General features: G+C 46.0%; 1 protein-coding gene across 2 annotated transcripts in view; it reads right to left on the reverse strand.

Moving 5' to 3' along the window:
• LOC106741489 (protein split ends) overlaps positions 1-24,673 on the reverse strand; it is a 78,422-nt gene that overhangs the window by 15,638 nt on the left and 38,111 nt on the right. The window contains exons 1-2 of one of the 2 annotated variants that reach the window (XM_014613590.1): positions 8,588-8,819; positions 5,357-5,449 (exon numbers count right to left, since the gene is read on the reverse strand). In XM_014613590.1, the coding sequence (XP_014469076.1) occupies positions 5,357-5,449; positions 8,588-8,641 (147 nt within the window). In that variant the 5' untranslated portion in view covers positions 8,642-8,819. Of the gene's footprint in view, positions 1-5,356; positions 5,450-8,587; positions 8,820-24,673 lie in introns of those variants that run through there. The other variant, XM_014613588.1, reaches the window with a different exon arrangement.

The following is a 24,673-nucleotide window of genomic DNA, read 5'->3' on the forward strand; positions in this document are numbered from 1 at the left end:
TATATATATATATATTATAAATAATGCAGTTGCATATTGATAGAGATCATTCACGTTCCGGATGGACCGTCGACAGGAGGTTTTCATCTCACGTAGGAATTCAGATTAACGCATCTCGCATCCAGTCCCCTTCGTCACCGACCGAAGCAGGTCGGACATTTCGTCGGCAGGGGAAACATTGTTAGGCCGAGTCGAAGCCGCAGACTCCGTCAGCTTGAACGATCTCGCGGGCGACCGAGACGGCCGCTCCTGACGCTCACCCAGCGGAGTCACGGGAGAGTCACGAGGAACGACTTCGTACGATTATATCAATGTACGTGCCGGCACGTGTGTGCTGGTAGATTGCGGAGAAAATATGAGAGACGTAGTACGCCAGGCTACACGGAGACTGGGACAAACGCGCGTAGCGATTGCGTATCGAGTGCGATCGGGCCTTGTCACTGTTACATGCACGTGAGAGACGGAGAAACGTCACGAGGCGCGAATCGCACGCGACTGCTGCGGATTCGATTACAGGAGACTTCATTTAACGTTAAGGCGGAAGGAGAGAGATTCTCGTATTCGTTCGAGAGATTATCATTATTAATCAACGCTCATCAGGAATTCGCTGGACACAAATTCGCTGGACTCCGAAACTCCATTTCTTTTGCACACGGGATAAAATCTGGCTGTATTGGCCGGAAGGGGAACGACCGGCGTGCATTTCGATTGAGGGAAACCGAATTTTTAAAATTAAAAATATAAAATATAAATATAAAAATTTTTATAATTTATAATATAATTATAATTAAAATATATATATAAAAAATATAATATAAAAATTTTTAAACCGAAGTTATAAAAATCACTTTTGAATAAAAACCGGAGATTCTTGTTTCCTTCAATCAGAATCCGATCGTTCCTTTTTCTTGATGCACAGATTTTGTCCGTGTATATATCGATTAAATTTCGCATTCTCGTTTCACTTGAAATTAAGCGACTCTGTTTATTCGAATATTACTTTCACGGGGAAGAAAATTGTACAGATTAGCGTGCTGAAATATTTTCAAGCGAAATATTTTCGTTTCCACAATTTTGCCCAGCTTTGTTTTGTAAGAATTTGCCCCCGGATGAGGATTAAATTAAATTATAGAACGGCTGTTCTTAAACAATTTCTCCAGCACTCGTGAGAAGGCGATTTTGCCAAAGTATTAGAAATTATTCACTGTAATAACACATTGATCAGACGTACCACGAAGAATCGATCGGACAGCGGCAGGCGGAGGCTGTTTACCTCGGATCTCGGCGGTATTATTTAATCAAGAAGTGTGGGCACCGCGTAAAAGAAGTAGCCGCTTGCTTAGCGTAGGATTGGTACATTTCCTCCTTCGTTTACGCGGCAGGATGCAAATCCGACCGAGCCGACGTAGAACACTTAGTTCTGAACGAGTATTTAAACGGTGGTGCGACCTACCTGATTAGCCTTCAATTTTACCGCAGAGAAACTCAGTCCGAGCGAGTCTCCTTGTAAATACCTTCGCGAAGACCTCCCAAAGGGCGATTAAGACATTTTGCGTAAGATATGTCTAGGATGTAACGTCCCGGCAGTAAAAGTCGAGAAAACAATAACTCCGAGTCGCCTTTCGACAGGCCGAGCTCGTAGGAACTATCGGCGCCGGCCGGAAACGACTCGATAATAACGGGTAATTATGTCAGGTGTCCGAGGTGGTAATCCTTAAGTACGACCGTGTGTTCCTTACCACAAAATCGCGACGCGTAAAGAAAAATATTCTAGATCACGCCTTCAGCACGATCACCAGATATCCCGTGCGTTTCTCGCGGAGCAACGGTTGTTGTTTAGCGACACCGGCGAACGCTCCTAATTGACGGCTCTTCTTAATTACGTACACAGTCACCAATTATCGCCGTCATCTGAAGAGTAACTGTATTCCAGGAAAAAAAAAAGAAAGCAGAAGAACATGCAAAGGTGCGAGAATTATGCCCGATGCTGATATGATCTGTGCCATTAGAGACAATCTACGGTTCATATCGGTAGCATCGGAACTAAATCTCATGATGCAACAATTACACACATGTTTAAACATTGTTCCGGCCTTTGAGAAATTGCAAATAGGTAAACAGGAAGTACGGCGGGAGGAACTGGCGGCTCGTTAATAATCATAAGGCTGAAATTGCTCGCTCCGAGATGTTACCGATTCCGTTCGCTTCCTGAATTGTGACTGGAGGCGTCGCAATGCGGATCAATTGCCGACGATAAGACGGCCCGGTAATGTTCAGAAGTTGGAAGAGCGAGTCTCTACTTCGTATTCGTCGTAAAAATCGCGCAATTTCTCGTTAGCTCATCCGTGACGCGTTGAAGGCACGTTTAGCCTTAAATGTGACCTTCTCGCTCTAAGGTTCATCGCTCCCTGCATGAATGTCGCAAACAATGCCGCCTTCGCCTTGACGATCAGACGGATTCGTTTAATGTGAGGTTTGCGGTGAAAAAACCCTTTGACGCTCAGCACGCGACTGAGGTCGCGCCACGAGGTGGCGAAGGGCTCTTGTAATATCGCAGCATCCTCATCCCCCGAAATACGTTCGCAGTGAATCATCTTAGGTATGCCGGCGGGGTCGAATTCTTCGTCAAGTATGAATACGGGACTTTTTCATGCATTTGGTATGCAGAGATACTGCCCTTTCTTAAAATTTTGCTCCGTCTATCATTATTATCCTTTCGTTTAATGCCAAAGGCTATTAATCCCCGGGATTTTATAAGAGAAAACAATTTTAATTCAACTTAACGTTCTATTTTATAATTAAATTTTCTCCACCTTAATCGTTCAAAATAGCACGAACGAATGTTTATTTATCTGCAAAGTTTGTTTACGAACAGATTTCTTTATCATCTTCTTCCTTATTGTGGGAACAGCGGCCTTCGACGCATCACGTGAGACAAAAGGAGCAACGAGATGCATCTTGAGGAAAAGAAATAAAATGCCATCTGTTTCGAGAGGAAGGTCATCTATTAGGCAACGAACGTACCCTGACAACCTATCTTTCCCCGAGGATAAGCGAGCAACAGGTATGTTTCCTATGGTTTTACAGGGCTATAATTTCAAGCTCGAGTGTAGCTACGCTTCGGCTATCCTATCTTATCCTAAGGGTGGAACTTAGACCGGGAAAGCTCTCGGAATGCGAGGCGTTAAACTGAGCAACAGCTCAACAAAGTCTTAGGATACAAAAATTCTCTTTGTTCCCCGAGTATATGCGTACCCAATTGCATTCCGGGTGAAAATCACGTTGCACATTGTTAAAAGATTATATGTACCTGAGCAACTTGAAAAATGGCCAATGCTTGAGTTTTTCTGCCGACTACATTATTGACTTTATGAAAATGTCCTCTCGAGAGGTGATTCTTCTTCGAAACTTCTATTTACACACCATATAAAGTCTATTATAAAATATTAATACGTAACGCCATTATTGCTGTTCCCGTGAAGCTCGCCATCACTGATCGGCACTTAAAATATCTCCGGAACTAATGGACTGATTTAGTTGTAGTTTCGCACAGACATTCTTAGTGAGATTATCCAGTCTTTGCAGCAGCCCATGTTTAAAACATTAATTTCTGATAAAGTCATTACACCCGATCCGTCGAAAAATTCGCTTTTCCCCGTAAAATTTCCCCTCTCTTTTCGTTTATAAAAAAGAAACCATAACAAATGTCAAAAAAATCCTACGTCCGAGATGTGTACCTAGCCCCTTTCAAGTTCAGTTATAAATACTCGTCACAACGAATAGCGTTTACACAAAGACTCGATCATCTGATGTGAAAATCGCGGGACAAGGCGATGCTTATGAAGGAGAAAATAGAAAAAAAGCTATCACTCGCAATTATCCGCGGCTAGGCCGTGCATCAGCACGCCGATTATTAGCCGTGATTTCTTCCCGTGCGGGAAAATGAGTTTCGGTGGAATAATTCGGAATTGCGGTAACTTCGGGCGCGAATCCGCGCGGGAGAGTCCGGCGGGGCCCGTAACAAACAAAGAAGCGCGCTTCTTCCGACCGGCGGTCTATTCCTGCGAATCGCGCGCTGGTGCCCCTACGCCTGAGGCAATTAACTCGCGAGATTGCTAATTAACCCCGTGAGAAGATCGGGGAGGAACTCGCGTTTCCACCTACTTCTCGACTAGCCTCGAACGCGCCGCGTTTACCACGCCATCCTTTCCTCCTGCGGGCCTTCTCACTCGTGGTGGACGAAACAGTTGACCTTCCACGATCAAGACGGACCATGTTCGCCATGATGGACCGACGGATGGATCAACGGATAACGCGGCTATCCTACGGTGTTTCCTCGCGAACCGAGAAGAACGTCGTCGGCGAAAGGAACGTCGACCCCGTTACAATGGTTAGTCGTATCTCCGTCCGATTGTACGGAACGCGAGAGAAAATAACACCAGCGGCGGATGAAGTCGAAATCCACATTGTCGATATTGCGCAACAATGAAGAAAGGAGGCTATTAAGAACGCTTTACGCGTTGGAAAAAAAGTTTTCTCATATATTAATTCGTCATTATTACATATTAGTCGTCAATTACTACTCGAGTATGCTTATTGGTGAAATAATGTAGCAAATTGGCGGGGAAATTGTGGTAGACAGTAAGTAAATATGCATAGAGCGAATAAGCAGGAAGTAACGAGCGAAGTTAACGTTTTCGACTCGCAATTGTCGTATCGAATAAGTTTTTCGTCCCCGTCTCGGGCTCGATGGTAAATATTTCAGCACCGAGAGAACAGCTCGCACATTGAATGGGAAATCAGCTTCACCTTCAACACGTGTGATATATCAAGACGTTTTATCTCGAGCACTCCCCCACTTTTCACCTCACCGTGAGACAGTTTCGAAAGATGACCCTCGTTGAATTTCATACGGCGTAAAATTTATCCGGAAAAATACCAGCTCTCTCATTCTCTCTCTTCTTTTCTGTGCGAAAACTGTCCAAGGTTCTCCGTCTCCCTTTTTCCCCGTCAGCACGAAGAGCTTATCGATACGTAAGAGTGTCAAGGTAGCGTGTTATAAAAATGCGACAAGTGTTTAGAATATTTGTCCCCGGCGCAGCTACCGTCGTCGCATTTCGCAACGTGCAATTAAAAGACTATTAATTAAGAAGCGGAGACAAACCGTCGATAAATATTCTTCGCAACTGGTTTCTCTGCAAATATATATATATATATATATATATATATATATATAGGCATGTTCGCTCGAATTTGCAAATTTATTGAGTCACGTAGAATTCCTGTGCACGAAATAATATCAGAATGTCGAGAGATATTGAAAAAATGATTTTGTTTTAAATTTAGATTCTCTTACCTTAAGTGCACAGAAGATACACGACTCTCGCATGCAAGCGTGTCCGGAAAGCTCTCGGAAACTCCGTCGAAAGATATCGAGGTGCCATAAGACCTGAAATAAGAAAAAAAGAAATTTGCAACAAACTTCTCAAATGCATCCTGAATAAGTATCCCCCCCTTCCCCCTCCCGTAAAAGCGTAAACCAGTAAGTATATTTGCAAAATACAAATTTACATTTCTGTAAATATGAATATAAATTTATATGTTTTTATATTCATTTCCCCGAATTTTAAGCGTCCTGCATCAACATAAATCACGATCTATCTATATTTGATAAAATCCTGGCATCGTTACATCTATTACGCTACTTTTTATACGACCTAACGTGCCGTAAGCCATTACAACTCGATTTCGGCATCGGTTCTGAATGAATTTCTCGTGTCCCTCGCGCCGATGCGTATTAGGCCGAATCGAAAAAGGCAGCGTGTGGGTGTACACACGACACGAGCAAATAAATGTAAATGCGCCGGCACCCTACATGGCACCGGCCTATAACCATACACGACGACAGTAGCCCGACGTATCACATTATTATACCGAGGGAAAGTAAATCACGATTTCCGTGCCCGTGTCCCGCCGCATAGCGGAACATAATTTCCTCTTTTCCGGCGTCACAGCGCGAAACAATGTTCGACCCCTTTGGGAATCTCGTCGAACTTATGCGCTCTGACGAAATTCCCATTTTTCCGCTGAAATGTGCGATCCCACGATTTCCATCAAATTTTTTATCTTACTTTCAAATATATTTTATAAATATTGCATGCAACTCTACCGCCTGATGTGTAATATAATTAAGGTAATATAATATATAAATAATATAATATAATTATATAACGTTAATGAAGTGTAATATAATAATAATATAATAAAAATAAAACAATAATAAAATAAAAATGAAATGTAATAATATAAATATATATATAATAATAATATGATATAATTATTAATTATGCGATTATTATTTGAAATGACAGAAGAAGATGTAATTCTGATAACCTCTCGTTAAAATAGCGAGAATGTGGCAAGCACGATAAAATTTTATTGTCTCGTCAAGAGAACGATGCGCGTGCGCGCGTATGTGTACGTGTGCGTGTGTGAAAGCCGATGCTTCTGCAGAGAGCGTTTTCGTTGAATGGGCATGTGTCGAAAGAATCGTGAGACTGGAGGAAGGGAAAGGATCTCTTCGGTGGAAATACGATACGGTCCTCGAAACTGAATGGGGTCTCATAAGGGACGTACGTCATCGAACACGCATATACGTATTTATATATATGTAAACATTTCTGTAGATTAAAGCACACCAGCGACTTCATAGCCAATCATAAATTACAAGTAAGATCCACGCGATCAGTTTTCGAGAAAATCAATGCACTCTTACTACTCTCTCATCACGTAGCCATTATTAGTTATGCCACAGATGATTATGCTCCTTCCCTCCTGCAGATTTACCGCAAGGTGATGATTTCATAAAGCGCACTCGCGTCTCAAGCCGGCTTCGATACCTGTTAATTGGTTTGCTACTCCACGCGCGTACCAATTAGCGGCGGAAGCCTGCGGGAAGACCCCGACGGTAACGGTTCTTAATGCTTATTAGTCCAACTATTGTTTATCACACGTATATCCTATGGTCAATGATTTATAAGCGCATACAATAAAATTACACGTGATTACGGGAAGTAAGGAGTAACGCGTCTAAGGGGGTATATCGAACTCTCTTTCGATATTTCCGACCCCGCCTCTTTTCTCCTTTTTATAACACTGTGCACTTTTACACGAGCGGAATAAAACACGCCGGTCGAAGTTCACAGAGGTATCGATTAAACGTAATTAAAAGACGCGATTGAAGTACGCGTCGTTGTTCGCCGCATAATCAACCGCTCGCCCGAGCGTGTTGAAAAAGAGGAAAGAAAAAAAAAGAAAAGATTCATGAGCGATCACGTGAATTGTGTCTGCGGATGAGAATCTCAAAGCGCTCCAAATACCTAGTTACTGCGGCGTGACGATCGCGCGAGATATTTTCCACGGTCCTACCATTATGAAGCTCATTCGTGCCAACCTACGCCGATGGAAGTAGCTTAAACATCTCTCCGTTCAAACGATGCGTCCAGCTCCGCTTCGATTTTAGAATTCGATTAGTTTATGAATAATAATCGATCGTATCGGCCGTGTAACGAAACGCGGGCCGCACTGATAACCGCTTCACCGCGACTTCAGCGGCCGCAAACAACTGACCTCGAGCGATCACAATGATCGAAAAGCCGCACCCGATATTTTCCCAGCTAATTGGCTGATCTACAGCTTGTCCGCGTGATCGGCAAGCTGAATCGTTACCTCGCGCTTTCCCGAGAAGCTCGGGAATGTCGCGTTATACTTTTGGATTCGAGTCGCACGGCTCGAGGTGAACTGGGTTAATTGAGAGCGAAAAAGCGCGCATTCCGCGAGTTTTCTTACGGCGCGGCCAGCGGAAGGTGCCGTATTATCATCGGAAAATTGCGCGAATAAATTGTCCGTCGGTTTGTGCGAGCGCAACCGCGCCTCTCGGTGCGACCTTAAACCTTCCCGCCGTAGGAATACATGAATATACGATCTTGGGATTATTTCGCGCGATGATACTGAATAAACCACGAGGGGGGTCGTAAGAAAACTCTGTCGAGTCTACCACCGAAAGAAAATCAAATCAACTCATTGTACATTTGAGTAAGTTGAATATTTTTGAGATAATGTTCGTGTTGAGACGATAATATTTACATTACGATATCACGCATTGTTGTTATCATCACAAAGTGCTTTGTGTTCGATTCGAATTTCACGATAAAATATTCGACGATTCAATAGGGCGGTAAGGAAATATCCGTTTTGTCCTACGCGTCGCGACGCATTGCCAACCGCCCTGGACGCTCTTTCTCGTCAACGCTCTCTATCGTCGTCGAGCGTGCAAAACTACGCCGCTAGGAGCGTGAAAAATACGATCGAACGCGCTAATTCTCGAGATTTCTGCGCGAGATGATTTATACGGCGCGAACGTTCGGAGGATCAACAGGTACTCCGAGGCGGGATAAGTATAACGGTATACGCGTTATCGGGCGATATCAAGCGGCGGCTCGCAACGACGTCCGCTAATTGAACAACGGCGATCAACTGAACGGGAAGTCCGGTGAATCGCGATAACGAGAACATGCCCGTGGCAAACCTTGGAAATCTGGAAGAGGGCTTGCCTCCGCGGCCGCGGCTGATCCTGCTTCATAGCTGACAGTCGGCCTCCGATTCGCAGGTACGGTCCGTCAGAATCGCTCCCTCATGAAAATCCGCGGGTGAGCACTCGACGGGTTCATCGACGAGGATCTTATCGACCACGGGTCACACCGGCAATCCCAAGCACACCGGACTTTTCGCGATCGAAGGGACTCGGGGGGCGTGACACGGTCGCGCTGTGCTACTCTCTCCTGAGCGAGCGTCCGTTCAACAATGCCCGGACGCAGCCGGGAAGGTTCAGGAGCGACGGCAGCGCCACGCGGGCCTCCTACGGACAGGTAAGGAAACGCGCTCGGGGCCCGGCGAACGCGGTCGCGGGCCCTCCTATAGCGCGCACGACGCTGTAGTACGACGCTATAGTGCGTCACCGGTCTATAGTACGCTGTAGTACGGTGTATAGTAAGCCGTAGTACGATGCCCGGGGCCTTCACAGGGATGCATTCCCTTCGTCGATCGACCGGCCGTCCGTTCATTGAGAGCTCGACTTCTCCGCACTCTCATTTTAGTTGATCCTCTGGGACTCAGTTTTTTTCTTCTCCCTTCGACAACTATTTTCGACGGTTTGCATTTATCGACGATCTGCAGGTGAGTTCTTATTGTATAGAATATCTCCAGAAAATGGGGACGTATACATCCGATTGGGGCCCGAAGGGTTAAACACGCGACGCTTAATCCTTGTTAACGCATCGGAACGCACGATATGTTACGCTTAGAAGCGAAAAGTACCTCGGGGGATGATAATTGAAATATTCGAACAGATAGCACGAGCTCGTCGGTTTTCAACCCCTCACGTGGCTACCTTTCAAATACGCACGATCGTATAAGTCGTAAGAAACGAAACGTGATGCGTGCATTCTCTTAACTAAAGGGAAATATAATGTACTTTCGCGTTGCATATTTATAATTCAAACGGACGAAACAGCAATAAGAGACAAAGTGCAAATTATTAATATGCGAGATCCTCTCAAACAGGGAGGAGGGAAGATATTATCGCGCGCGAACCCTTATCTGGTGCAATTCATCTAGGAAAATCCACGAAGATCCGACCCTGCGGTTTACTAGTTACTACGTGAGGGTCGGCCATCACACTATGAGACTACAGCGTGGGTGAGAGGCCCGGGGTCAGTCGGTCCGGCGGTTGGGGGGAGGGGGGGGGACAAAAGGCTCCGTAGTGGGGTGACCAGGTTTTCGGTGGAGCGGAAAGGGGAAGTGGAAAAGAACACATGGAGTGGCACGGAAGAGGAGGGGAGGGGGAGGGGTGAAGGGACAAAGGAAAGGTAAGAGGTGGGGGGGTGACGAATGAAACGGACGGGGAGTGGGAATCATGGGACTGAGACAACGTTTTACGTTACGCTACGCTGCTACGGGAGATCGTTACGCAATTAGATTCGGGGTAAGAATAAACGGCCAATCTGGGAAACTATCAGTCCCCCTCTTTTCCCCCGGTAGGGGTTGGTGGATGTAGCGTGATCGACGGTCCGAGTGACGGTTCAAGAAAGAATGCTCCGTTCCTCTCGGACGGCGGGTTTCTTCACAGCTCGTCCCGGGGTAAATCGGATCTGTCAAATCTGGTTTTGATATCTCGGGGGATCCGGTCGACGTATAAGCCGGGGAAGGGGATTCCGTTCCTCCAGGTCCGTGCGTTGCCCCGGCACGAGAACACCGTTGTCGATCTACAGCGTCCCGCTGAAGGGAAAGCGAGGATCTCGAGCACGGTAATTGTAGCGATTACGATATTCGTCATAAAACGCGGTCTTTATCGCGAAAGAGCAGCTGTCGAAGCAGAAGAGCTTCGGTGGTGGTGGCGTCGTCGCAGGCAGGGTTTCTTTTCGCGTTGCAGAACGCGCTCTCGGCCGCCGGTAGCAATCGATACACGCGCGTGCGAATTTTTGCCGGGTGCCCACACAATGGCAAGAAAGGCGGGGAGTTATTACGATACCAGTTATTGCGACATGGTGCATACGCGGGCCCACGGTAGCGCGATTGCATTGTACGCTAAGATAGCTTAAACTGTTCCACGGGGAACGCTCGATATGTGGCAATAGCCGGGGCCGCGTACGGTGAACGCGCCGGCGCGCGTGTGTGTAAAAGAGCGGCTTTTTATCAATGGCATTAAAAAGAAAACGAACACGTGACTCCGAGCCGCGGCTCACGCTGTGATTTATACATCATCGCCGTGAGTCACCAGCAACGGGCCGAACGAGATCGATCACGGCCGAACTGCTTAAGAGCAGTCCTAGATATAAATAGAGAAGCCCAATTGAATTCGACGTATCGAAAGTCCGCCATTTTCATTGTACGGAGACACTTGGAGCGAGCGAGTGAAGAAGTGAGAGAAGGAAGATGAGCGCACAATGGAACAATTTGGTGCTAAAAACGGTTCAACTTTTTGTGAACTTTCGTGCGTTACTCTAACATGAGAAATGTGTTAACAAGTATGCAAATATATTGTTAACAAATTAAATTAACATATTTATCTCGTTGACATATTACTCTTTAACGTATCTTGTAAGGTAAGGTAAACATTTCAGTGGACGTTAGTAGCGAAATTTTTTAATGTATGGAGGGAAGTCGTAAGAGATTACTTGCAATGATTAGTCTGAGTGAGGATATCTTTCCATAATTTGTAGCTTCTCGTTATAACCTGGCACGTCGGAGAAAGATTTTCCACGGTACGGTAAAATTATAACGGAAATATTATAACATACGCCGTCGGTCGTAGTCGGCCGAGAAAAAATGGCGCCTCGGTTGCGTGATTCAGATATTTAAAATTGACCGTCTCTGCTGCGCTTTTCTATTTGCATATAGGACTCTACTCAAGACTTCTTTATTCGCAACTCGAGCGTAGAAACGTGACGCCCGTCAATCTATTCGACGCCCCCGCGAACAAGTTGGATTTGCGTGGCGCCCGAGTAGTCGGACTGTCGCTTGACCATTCCGAAAGCGTGCAGTGGAAGCGGGAGAGACGCCAATGGCCCCTCTTCGAGACGAGCCTTGGCGAGAGGGACGACGAGATCTTGCCGGGACATCAAAACATGTTGACGATCCTGATCGCAAGAGAGAATCTCGACGAGGAAGAAGGGAAACCAGGCGGAATGATAAGGGAAATAATAACGATGATAAGAGATGATTTTTTCACAAAGTAAAAAAGACGTGATTTGCGAAGTGAATAAAACAATTATTGGACTTTTCGAAGAGCAAGTTTTTTTCTTTTTTTTTTTCATGAAAACTACCTGCCGAGAAACGGGAGAGCGCAGAAGCGGCGATACTTAGCGCGGGCCGTTCGTGGTCCTCTGTAATCAACTTAAGATATTCTAACACACGGGTGCCAGATTTTCCGCGTCTGGTGCCATTCGAGGACTTCCAGGCTACGCTACTATCGTGCCGGATAACAATGAGGCCCTTTCGTTGCGGAAAAACGACACGCCATTAAAGAACACTACACTCGGGGATGAACGCCAGATGCGCATTTTTCCCGCTCGGGAAGAAGCCTAACTTTACCGCACGGCTTCCGTTTTTCCCGAAAAAAAAAAACCGTCGGCATTGTTAATCTCCGGACGATCTGCCTGTCTCGGTCACGTGGAGGTCACTGCGTTTCCCGCCGTTTCCTCCCGCTGGCAGACGCCGCGTGAAACGCAGAGGAGTTCCGACGATAATTCGGACGATTTCGTGCGCGACTTCTCCGGGACGATTTGATCGAATTTAACGAAGGATCCCGCGCTTTTCCTCGAGTGATGGACACTCCCGCTTTGGCATCATTGCGCACAATGAGATCGGTCCGTCATCATTACGACCGGTGAAATGTCAGCAAGCTATTGCTCGAAGCTCGGGGACGTTCTCGAATCGTCGTGCTTTGCATCGGTGAACGATCCGAGTTTCCAACGCATCGCGTAAGACTCTATTGTTCGAGGCGAGGTGTGAAACAACATCGCGCCGAGCGTTAATTTCCCAGCGGAAAAATGTCCACGTAGGCGGCAGAAGCGCGGAGAACGACGCGCCTGGGTCGAGCGAATCTCGCCCATCCTCACGACCGAGTCGAGAGAACTATTGATTCTCGTGCTTTGACTGTTGCACAATCTGCACCTCTCCGTCGGGGAAAGCAGCTAACAGATTTGCCGCATTTACTCGAAAAAAGATACCGATAATGCAGCCGTTGTTCCAGGCTATTCGGCACCCTGTAAGGTTTCTCGGACGCAGCTGCTATCTTGGGTACACTGCAAGTGGTGGCTGACGGAGTGTCGCCGCAAGCTCGAGGAATTTTCTCCCGGACGAAACGTGGCGGGAAAATTCCATCGTGTAACCCTTAATCGTGTGAATTCGATATCGAGCGGCGAACGCATTCGTGTAAATTACTGGAAGATACTTGAACGGGGGAGGGTTTTTTCTCATCGACGTTCACAAAAAAACACTGACGGGACTGCAGGTGCAGCGGGCTGGAAACCTCGCTGCATTGGTGTAAACGACTTGAGGGACCTGCGAGGGAACGCTGGCCCCTGTAGATACAAAGGGGCGCAGGTAAAGTTATTCGAGCTTGGAGGAAGAAGGGTCGGCCGAGCTACCTGCTGCATTTTGAACAGCTCGAAGTCGGTGGGTCTAAGCCGCTAAGCTGGGGTGAATCAAACGGGCTCTCAGGTGCTCCGATCGAGGAAGCGATCGGGCATTCGTATTCAGCGATGTGTGACTTCGTAACTGGCGACCCGCTTTTAACCCCGCGTATGAGAACTATTTACATCCAAGATGATACAAGGCGTAAGCAGCGGTCTCCAGTTGCATCCGGGTGTTCAGTTTCAGTATGTGCGACGAAAGAGAGAGAGAGAGAGAGAGGGGAAGGGAGAAAAAGACGGTAGGAAAGAGGAAGACGGAAGACTTTGAAGACTGGAGTCTTAAGTCGGCCGCTTATCGTCAGATTACGATAAAAATCCTCCGTCGAGACACCTCCTCTTTACCTCGGGTTTGAGACTTTTTTCATCCTTCCGCTTCTCAAGAAGAATAAATCATGCACAGTCCGGCAAAGGTAATAATTTGTCATTATCACGAGCAGATTATTGATTTTTCCTTCGTAATTCAAGACGCTCTCGAGTTCGAAGTTGAATAGCAACGCTGATTAGCGGGGTGAAGCGAGTTATTAATTATTGTTCCCACGGCGGCAAATAAATGATCGTCGCCGCGACATTTCATCGATAACGGCAAAGATGGCCGATTTTTGCCGAGCCGCAGGTGTTGTTGGGTCACCGACTGCTGAACAAATGTCAACCCCAGGGCAGACGAGCCACGCACCTCGCTCTTCGTGATCGAGTCGCGCGGTGAAAGGGAAGAGTTTCGCGTGTTGCTGCAGAATGCCACGGCGGCGGACTGCTCGCGTCTCTCATGATTTATGCAACCTCATTGAAGACGACCGGGAGAAGTAGCTATCCCTGTCGACGGTCCGCATTCGTTCCGCAGCCGTCTCGTTACGCCGTCCGGCGGAATCTAAATCGTAAAAGGCGAATCCGAAGCCGAGACAACGAGACCGGAGCTGTCTCGTTGTCGCGTGAAAAGCGACTCCCCGCAAAAACGACGAGAACGACGTGAACGACGACGCTGCTCTTAAGTTCCATCGCACGCGCGTTATCTTAACGTATTCGAACGGGGGAAGGGGCTACGAAAAGAAATATATTCTTTCTTGAGGAAAAAATTAATTTACAGAACCACATATTAGGATAGTCTTAGGGTCCCCCACGAACGTCGAGGCGCGTATGATTTACTCGAAGACGACGAAACGAGGGGGTAACCGTGGATCAGGATATCGGTAACATATTTGTGATAAAGATGTCGCAAGTTAACATAATCTCAGTCGCACGGTTTATGTTCCACGAATAGATACAGCGAGAACTCGTAATCTCGTCAGCGCCGCCGATACAGCCCGGCGTTATCGTTTAAAGGCGTCGAGAGATGGGGAGAAACGTCGTGTTGCGAGACTTCGTAATCAAATCGTTACGATTCGTTTCTCGGCTCATCGCCGAGAGATATATCGAATGTAAATTAGTTTTACATATCCGGATGATGATGATGGAAGGAGAAGGGCGCGCTTGGAAGAGGATCTTTGGAAAATTGCATTTCTCCGTAGGAAAATGCGAGAGATTTGCTCGAAGCATTAGCAAGAATCGACTCGGAGGCTCGATGTCTTCACGTTAATGAGGAAACGTGAACATAGCGGGACAGACCGGACGACGACGAGAACTACTTTTGCAAAATACATACGCGCGCGAAGTTCGCTGTAACTGCCGGCGCGAGATTGCATAGTCCGCCTGGTTTGGCCGTTTCCGGAAAGTTGTTAGGCAAATGAATGCACGGGCACTTCCCACAAGGAGGTAACAGCCCGAAAAGGTATACCGCTAACATCCGATATATCCTCTTTACGCAAATAAGTCCCGACACGACATTATTTCCCCGCATAAAGTCACGCCTGTGAAATGTATATTCACACGTTTGCTCACGCGTGTATCCTCGACTAATTTTCCCGCTGTCAATTTCATTTTTCTCCTCTTCATTCCGATCTCTTTCTCAATTTTGCTCACGTAATTCCCCTTCGCGGAGCCTTCCTACGGTTGTGTGATTTTCTTGCGAAATGCTTTTCCGAGTAGCAAGCAAGTAATTAAAGCGAAGGTGACGCGACGGGCTGTAAATCTATGGCTGATCGAAGAAGCATTCCGAGAGGTCGAAAGCCGCACGTGTCGCCGACGTCGGTACACCGCGTCGTGAAGTAACGTATAAACATGCTCTAACTGTGATCGGGAACAAGAGGTAAGAGGAGTGTACAACGGATTGTGCAGGGGAAAGGGGGCAATCATTGCATCCGCGTGCACCTGCAGCTAGGTCGCTTCCTACAAGGTGCAGTGGGCGAATTCCACTCGAGCAGTCGAAGATAGTTGGTATAATGATCACTGGGAAAAAGTGCCCGTTGATTATCGTTAAGCCGACATGTACTAGCCGGGGACTATGATTGAACGGTCTAATTGCGAAACTAAATCGACCGGTCTCACCTGGAATTGAATCCGACCGCGGAATGTGAATCGATATGTGAAGAGTCTCAAAGCGGCGGGCGGAATCTCGTTACAGATTATTCTGAGATCTCAACGTAGAATGTCCCTTTTTATCTACTCTAAGGAAGGAAGGACTTAAATATTTATTTATGAAATATAAGATTTATTTCCCCCAAGAGAAACGTTCATTTAAATACGGCTAAGTAAAATTTCATTCCCGGCAATAAATCAATTAATAAAGGAAAATTTAGATATACTTCACAAAAAATATATATATATATATTCCGTCATCACAGTCAAATATTTTTCTAATCAATAAATATCGAAGAAAATATCGCAGGAAACATTTACTCCGCAAAATTTCAATTTCTTCCTTTCAATGTATATTTCCTACGCTGAGAAACCTATTTAGTTGACTCAACTAAAATGCTTGATCGAATATGGGCGAGCAAATATTTTGGTTGTGAGAACTAAAATTTCGTTCTCGGAGTAAGTCTTTTTGATTTTTCTTTCGGAGAACGAAATTTTGTTTCTCACAACCGAAATATTAATTTGCCCATTTGTCCAAAGAAGCATTTTATTTGAGCCGACTGAACGGATTTCTCAATATACGTGTGGCAGAAAAGCAAGAAAGAACTGACAGATTTCCGAAGGGGTCGATTTGCAAGATTTCTAAAGAAATGTCGAGGTAATTTGAGAAGAGATTCGTGAAAATCGTAATAAAAAATGTCCACGGCCGCCCGGTTATGATACAGGGATTATTTTCATTGCGTCCGCCATTGTCTACTCTCTCTCCTCGCGCAAAGTACCAGCCGAGTCTCCACTTTCCAAGGTGCTACTCGCACGTGCGCCGCTCACCACGATAAGAAGAAGAAGAAGAAGATGACGCCGCAAAAGGGGAAAAAAGCCAAGTGCCACGAGCAGGAGGAGAAGGAGGTGGAGGAGGAGAGGAGGAGGCGAAGAGAGCGGGGGGTTCGAGGACAAAACTGGTTTCCTCTACGCCGTCGTGATGGCGATGGTCCACGAGGTGGCATTAACGCGACGCGTATACGCGCACGTGGCGGGAGGTTAAAGCGAAATCATCGTTTGATTTAATGGCCAAGCGCGCCGGCCGATATCGAGGAACCTGGATCGGCGCGAAAGAGCGGAACTTGCGTAAAAACGGTTTTGCAATTCGCGCGGTTCACGTGGAATTCTCGGTGAACGTATCCGCTCCGCTTCGATCCGCTATCGTCTATCACGAGCGCGCAACGAGAATTCATTGTATATTAATGTGACACGGATTTCCCGTCGCGAGAAAAAAACCGACGCATTCAGCGACAATCGGAAAGGGAGGCTGAAGGGGAGGAGGGCGCGACACATCATTTGGAATATCCCGAGGCGTCCGTCCGGCCCTCTAAACCTCCCTCTATGAGCGGTATATTTAAAAACACGAGGCTTTTCGCCGCGTAATCGTGTAAAAAGTAAAAATCGAGCCCGACAGGAGCGAGTAGGTGGGTTAATACAGCTGACATGCATCTGGCGGAGAGGAGCCACGGTCGCATCGGAGTCTCCGGCGAGAGGAGGAAACCCGTTGCCGCCGTTGTTTTCGTAGCCTGCGGGAGGCCTTAACGCGGGAGAAAAATGGAAAGACGAGGAGAGGGCAGGTGAGAGGAAGAGAGAGACCGCGAGTAGGAGAGACTCTCCGCGAGAGGAGAGTCGACTCGGAGAACCGGTTTACCGGAGAGGTAAGAGGAGTAAGGAGCGGGATTGTATATATGGGTAGTAAAGGAGGCTAGCGTGGCCTGTTACGAGAGAGAGAACCGGTTCTCGCGATGCAAACTGGAGTAAAAGTGTATTGCATCGTCGTCGACGTCGGGCCTCGCCGAATTGTCCCGCGCACTTCCATGTTTACGATGTGGAACGCCGCCGTAGGTGGCCCAGAAATAGCTGCGACTCCTGGATGAGAAGACGCGCATATCGCGCGTGTGTGACGTAAGATCGCGAAGAAGCGCGACTTCGTCGACGAGCGAGCGGAATCAGAAGCGGAGCTAAGGGAAATTCGTTTGTTTAATTCGACGTTTGCACTTCGCGAGCACGGTTGGGAGTCGCGTTTCCCGCCAGTCGTCGACGACGTACGTAGGTGCCTACTTCCTCGACAGGAGGCGGACAAGTTCCCTCGAATCGGGATCTTTACCTTCTTTCGAACGGAATCGATCGCCACCGCTCCTTATTCAGAGTCCTTTCCCTTCGTCGATTGCAAAATACAGGGAACGAGTTTCGTACGATGTATAAGGGGTTATATGCAAACGAGATGATCGAACCCTCGCCCATTCGCGTTTCGATCACTCGGAATTTCGGCTCAAATCGTTCGAGCGAAAGTCGAGGCTGATTAACGCGAATGTGAGCTTTAATAGCTTAAATAGGCCTGCTCCGAGGGAGAGAGAGAGAGAGAGAGAACTCTTGCCATCGGACTCTGCGCTCTCCCCTTTCACAGTAAGAACCAGATACTCCATTGTGCGATTGTCCGTGTTCATTGTTCATCGCATTAATCGATCGAAAGTTTACTCGCGGCTGATTCCGCGTAAAAGACGGTCGATATTAGCGAAAGCGTCGCTCCGTAAAACAACAGCGATATTCGCGAATTTATGTACCAGGGAACCTATTAGTCGCTCATAAAACCCTCAGCCATTAAAATCCCGATACCATTACTTTCCATTTTATCTTCTGCCATTCGACTTCGTCCGAGAAAGTTTTTAAACGGCTAACAATCACTCTAATCAATAATTTAATTAACTAATAAACGCTAATAATAATTCAATAATAATCACATTACATTTTGCTTCGCTGTCGGCGTTACGAGCGGATAAAAAAAATAACGTGGAAAAATTAAGATAAAAATGAAAGATTCCTTTTCTTTCTTTTTTTACGGACTAAGCCGATCAAAATATATGCTAAAACATTAGGAGAAACATCGGGTACGTTATCGCAAGCAAGAAATATGAGAGGAACGAACATCTCGGTAATTTCAGGGGATGACCTTTTCCTCCGCTTTCTGCGTTTCGTGAAAAAATCAACCAAGGACAAAGGTAGCGCGGGAAGGATTCTTATTGGCGCGCTCTACCCGCGGATTACCGAGGGTGATTTCAACGCCGGCATCATGGCGGGAAGATGGCCCGATGGACGCCACTACGCTATGGGGGATTTTACTACCACCCAGAAACTCATTCGAAGTCTCAAAAATCCACGTATTCTGCTTTACGAGAGAATTCACCGTTTTATAAACAGCCGCTCTCGGATGCGCAATGCCGAAAGGAGAATCATGATGCCAACGTCGCCGTATTACACAGAAAAGAAATGTCCGATTCAAATAAATAATTACTCCTTGGCAAATTTTTACCTCGACTTCAAGCAACGTTCGCTTCGTCCAAGTAAAATATTTTCCAAGCACGATATCCGGGTAGAATATATTGATTTGAGCCAAGTGAAATTTACTTAATCCGAGCGGATATCCGCTGACGACCGTTGGAGCACATTATTGATTTGAATCTAGCAATTTTTCCCGCGTACAATTACCACAGTCGTTGCTTCTGCAGTAAATATCAATAATCCGACGCGTTCCCTATTCTGTTCCGCGTTGATTTCCCGAGACTCATCGATTTTACTTGACAAAATCCCGAAATGGAGCGGCGACTTTCTATTATTTGCATAGGATTCGGGGCGTCGTGAGTGTACGAATGAGCACTCCTCTCTCGATAGTACGAGTGAGCGGCTCTTTGTTCTTCCGTACGGACGGCGGACCGAGGTCAGACGAAACGCAAGCGAGTGGTCCACGGCCGCAGCATCACAAACCAGTTTCCGTTGAAAAGATCTGCTCGGCGGCGCCACCGTACGACGGTCTTACGAGCGCGCTTAACGCGGGATCTCGCGCGTTCTTCAGGGCGGGAGGATGTTGACCTGCCGTCGCCATTTTGAATCGCAGGCTACGTGATCGTAGTACTACTCACAGCTGGCATCTCGATATTCCTCGTGCATGGAGTACGCGGCCGCGCGCACGAGCACGTGCGCGTTTCGATATCAAGTCACGTATCAGAAGAGAGAGAGAGAGAAAGAGAGATTGTTTTTTATGAGAATTATGTATATTCTATAGTATATTGTACACAGTGGTAGTTAACTGCCAAAGTTATAATATTGTCGGATAATAAATAAATAGCAACGCCAACGCTTTCGCGTTTTATTTCCCCCGTGACGGAAACAATTCGAGCTTTCCCCTCTGAAGAAACGTAGAAACGATTATTGAATAATCGGCGAATAAACTGCCAAAGGTATGCGCTAATTAAAATTAATCGACCTGTTATCGAAATTATATGTTCCTTGAGATTTTCTTTTGCTGAAGCGGAAGATGCCCGAGCAACAGCCGGATAATACGATCACACACGTGGATCACGATGATTAACGGTTATTACGTATTATTTACACGTATAGAAGGTGCGACCACGCACACCCGTGTTTCCTATCATTCTGGTATTCGCCGATCAATATTGCATCACGCGTGGATCACGTTTAAGATCGATCGTCGATAATACGATCGTATGGCTATTGTCAATGAAACCGAAGGAAGACCTCGTTAAGAACAATATAGTTAGAAAATAATACGTCATTCTATGATTAATAATTCATCGTAGATATCAACGAAAAAATATATTCGTTTTATTAATAGAGTCCGCTAGTATATTTTATATTGTGTTCATAAACTTTCCAGTACAAAAGTATCGACATTAATAAATATTGCAGATTCCTAAACTCGATATAACCGAATATATAACCGAATCAATTGCATAGTAAGAGTTAAATTATCGTCTTTGTTACGCGCTAATAAACAAATTCCTCGAACCGGCTGATAGATTTTCTCCCATGGAGCAAACGACTACTTGTAACATGGAATATACCCGGGGGCATCGGTTACAAAACCTTAAAAACATGTACACCTGTCGCCTCGCAACGAGGCATTTAAATCAACACTCGCTATGTAACGGATAGTTCGATCATGACGACCCGTTTTCTCCATTCAAGTCTGTCTTATATACACAGCGTAAAAAAGAAACAAAAAAGCGATACATCTCCAAAAGTGTCATCGAGGAAATGATTTCCTGTACTTCACAATTATCGTTCGACACGCTCCAACGGTTAGTGGAATCTTAATTTAACGCCCGGAAAGGTTTAATCGATCCGAAGATATGTGTGTTTTAAACGAGGGGAGCGGATTTATATATTATTATAGAATATCCGAAAACATGAAAATTGGGAAAAATTATCGCTCGTATAAAACGTCTCCTGTGCGAGTCTCATTTACGAGCGTCGTGAAATCTTCTATCCGAATTAATCACTCGCGATGGTAACGGCAGATAACGCTCCCTGCGTTCGCTCTGTAACAGTTTTCTACAGACCATTACCCGTGAAATCTACGAATCTGGCAATGGGCGCGTTTCTCACGGCGCATCGCATTCAACTGCCGGAACGGGACCGAATCGAACGGATCGATATTTCACTTGGCTCTGTCGGACATCCGGCTTTATATCGTGCGGATTAAACGCAAGCGATGTGAGCAATTTCCAACAACACGTGGGAATCCGATTAATTGAACGATTAAATTAATAAGTGCGTGTCATGGTGAACTTTATATCCTGTCGATTGCCGAACTAAATTTACTACCACAGCCGAATGATTTATAATGATTAATAATATATTAAAATCCCTAATAAGATCATAAAGAATCCTTAACATCCCGTTGGTCCACAATAATACAGAATTTAAGTAATATATTATAATAATTACGCTATACTGTTAAAATAATTACGCGACATCTCCTATCTTTAATGAAGATTACGGGAATATCGGGTTTCGAATAGTTTCGTCTCTCGATTTAAAACAACGGTCTGCTCGATACATAGTCGAGCCGTGTCTAATTTATTTTCACGATCAATTTCTGCCGCGAATCAAAGTCTTGAATCCTAATGCGTACGCACAAGCATTGCTTCCAGTACGCAGCTCGTTTGCATATTCATACATCGTCGCCTCTTACATATTCATACAGCTGCTCGGTCGTACGATTCTCCGACCGATGAAACGCGAAAGAAGATCCATCGAAATGCTGTGCCGAAGCACGGCCAGGGGACTCGATCGCAAACATGAATTTTTATCTCTCGGACTTGATTTCCTCGTTTCTTTATTTTTAGACCGACATTCCGACAATAATAATCACCATCTGCGTGGTGGAGATGGTTTTGGAGGGACAGCATTTTCGAGAAATGTTATTCGTGTCACGAGTGATCAACCTATTTCCTGCCGAAGGACAAATATCAATAAAACATCGCCACACCGAGACGATCCTTCGAGACGTCGGGCAACTTGGAATCCGAAGAAACTCGGGAACACGCGACAAGGCGAGTGAACAACCCAATGAGACGGATCGAACGGAGCCGTCTTCTTCGGCGTCTCGAAGACGAAGACGAAAGGGAGAAATAACAATAAGGCGTCGGCGCGAAACCGTTCTTTATCTGATGCGAGCACTTGCACTGACACGAGAAAATTATCCTGACCTCCGCGGGGTGAGCGCGTCGGCCATGTGAACCTACGCGGCAGAAGCTGTTCCGGTGGCGGCTTCCGGTTTAACCTGACCTCCACACTACTCTTCGGCCCCTTTCGACTTAGTCTCCCATTCAACCACCATCTTTCCTATCTCTCGAGCATTTTACTATACCATTGCCTACCACGTGGTCACGGTGGCTGAGCCACGTGGGAGCTGGCGCTTCGAGTGCGCCTTAATAATATCGGGGTCTCCGACGTGTACTCCGATTGGCCCTGATACTAGACGGCGTAAGGTACGATACGTACGTCCGACGGAGTCATAATATCCCCCCTCCCCTCCCGCCACTTTTATCCCACTCTTATTCCCCTCGTAAGACCCTTCGCATCGTTTAGTCGAACCACCGTGATGATTAAATGAGACTACCGTGCGCCGACGACTCTGTTTCGCGAAACTCCGAATGATTCGCGACTTCCGGTCGATCACGCGTGACCGAATCGATGATGAGACGCGTATGTGGGATTTTCCCGAAAAATTCCCGAGCGGTCGAAAAGTAACGCGAGACTCGGCGCAAGCACATATCTCGGTGGGCGCGCATTTTGCCTTTCTGTTGAATCATTTAGCATAAGAGGTACGTAGCTCCTCTTTCTTCCTCGTTTTTCACTCCGCCATCGCGCTTCTCCGCTTACGTTTGTGATCTCTCCGACGTATTTCCCTCGGTTATCAGCCGTGCGGACTGGATATCTCCCTTCTGGCCTGCATTAAGGGTTATCTCGTTTACAAGCTATTACCTGCCTTCTCTTTAATCAAAAAGTGCAAGCCGCACATAAGCAGGGAGATTGAAATCACGCGGTTAAGTTCACGTTTCTGTTCCGTGTCGTTCCGTTCGAATTTTTATGCGATTCCTCAAGAACTCAAGCAAGCCTTTCCTATCGAGTTATAATTATATTAATGCACGATACGCACCGAATAAATAGAAAGATTATTTTATTATTATTCTTCAAAATTGATAAAAATTTGACAAGTCGCCTAATTATACCACTGAGGCGGTGTGAAAGATCCAAGTTTTAATGAAACGTACGGAGTGTAACATGGATGACAAAAATTCGTTCTTATAACTTGAGCGTAATTTCTCATTAAATTAAGTGCATTACGTAGTTACATAAAATAGACAGAGCACGGCTTATTGTGTCATTGCAATGAGTCATCATGGCTGAGCCAAAGAGTATTGCTCTCAGGGATCGACTTAGAGAGAGAGAGAGAGAGAGAGAGAAACTCCAGACCTCTTCGAGACGATAACTCCCACGTGAGGTAACTACCGTGTCCGCGCCAGCGACTCTTTATTTCTGAGGCTGATTAATTGATAGCATCACGTCCCTCGTGTATCCTACGGCGTTTACCCAAAATCAAACACATGTAAACGTTTCTCCCGGCCAAATGTATATATTTTATTCGCGATCGCGATGTAGTCGCCGACGATACTTAACGTTCGAGTTTGAAGAATCCGCTTGTGCACAGTTTGAGAACGCATATTGAAAGAAAAAAACGACTCGGTAATAAGTATGAAAATTTGATGAATATTTGCCGGCCAAAAAGATCTTATCACTGCAACCAAATAATTTAGTTCCGTGTACTAAATATATAATAAATAGAATTACAATACAATATAATCAAATATTCGGCTAGCGAATATCCACCAAATTTTAGCACTTATTACCAAATTCTTCTTTCAGCGTACGTGTTTTTACACTGGGAAATCCATTTGGTTTGTTTTAAACAAAATTTGGTTTTGGATATTGGGCAAACAAATGTTTTGGTTGTACCAAATGGTTTGGGAGAACCAAATTTTGGTCCTCTTTAACGAAGATGAAAAAGAATCGGTTTCAGAGAAACCAAACCTTCGATTCAGAGAACCAAATTTCGATTCTCGCAACCGATAACACTGTCTGCCCATATCCGAACTAAATTTGGTTTGAGTCAATCGAATAAGTGTTTTCGTGTATTCGGCTGAAATAATTACGTCGAAGCGCATTAAGCGATCGCTTACTGGCTACGACGCGTTTACAGCACGACTATTGTGCGACAATTAGAACTACGGGCGTCTTGATTTCTGTCGCCGATAGCGCGCCAGCGAGAATGCATAAAAATGGTGATCTAACGCAACCCTTGTTAGCGATGATGATATCACGGCGCATTATCGCGTTGCATTACCTTACCAAATCGTCAGTAATAGCGAAGCGACGCCGTGCTGCGTTGGACTCGTGAGAGCAACAAAATTACGACGATGATTACCTGTCCGCCGTTAATTCAAGCACTAACGATTCTCAGCATGAGGATTCCCACGAGAATGTCTCGTACGAGCGCGTGTTTACCCGCCCACGTACCGAGTAGGCTAAGAACGCAGAAACTCGCCCCTGTATTTGCTGCCGTTGGCTAC

This window comes from Dinoponera quadriceps, unplaced genomic scaffold, assembly GCF_001313825.1.
Source record: "Dinoponera quadriceps isolate SergipeBrazil2010 unplaced genomic scaffold, ASM131382v1 scaffold405, whole genome shotgun sequence".
Taxonomy (NCBI): Eukaryota; Metazoa; Arthropoda; class Insecta; order Hymenoptera; family Formicidae; genus Dinoponera; species Dinoponera quadriceps.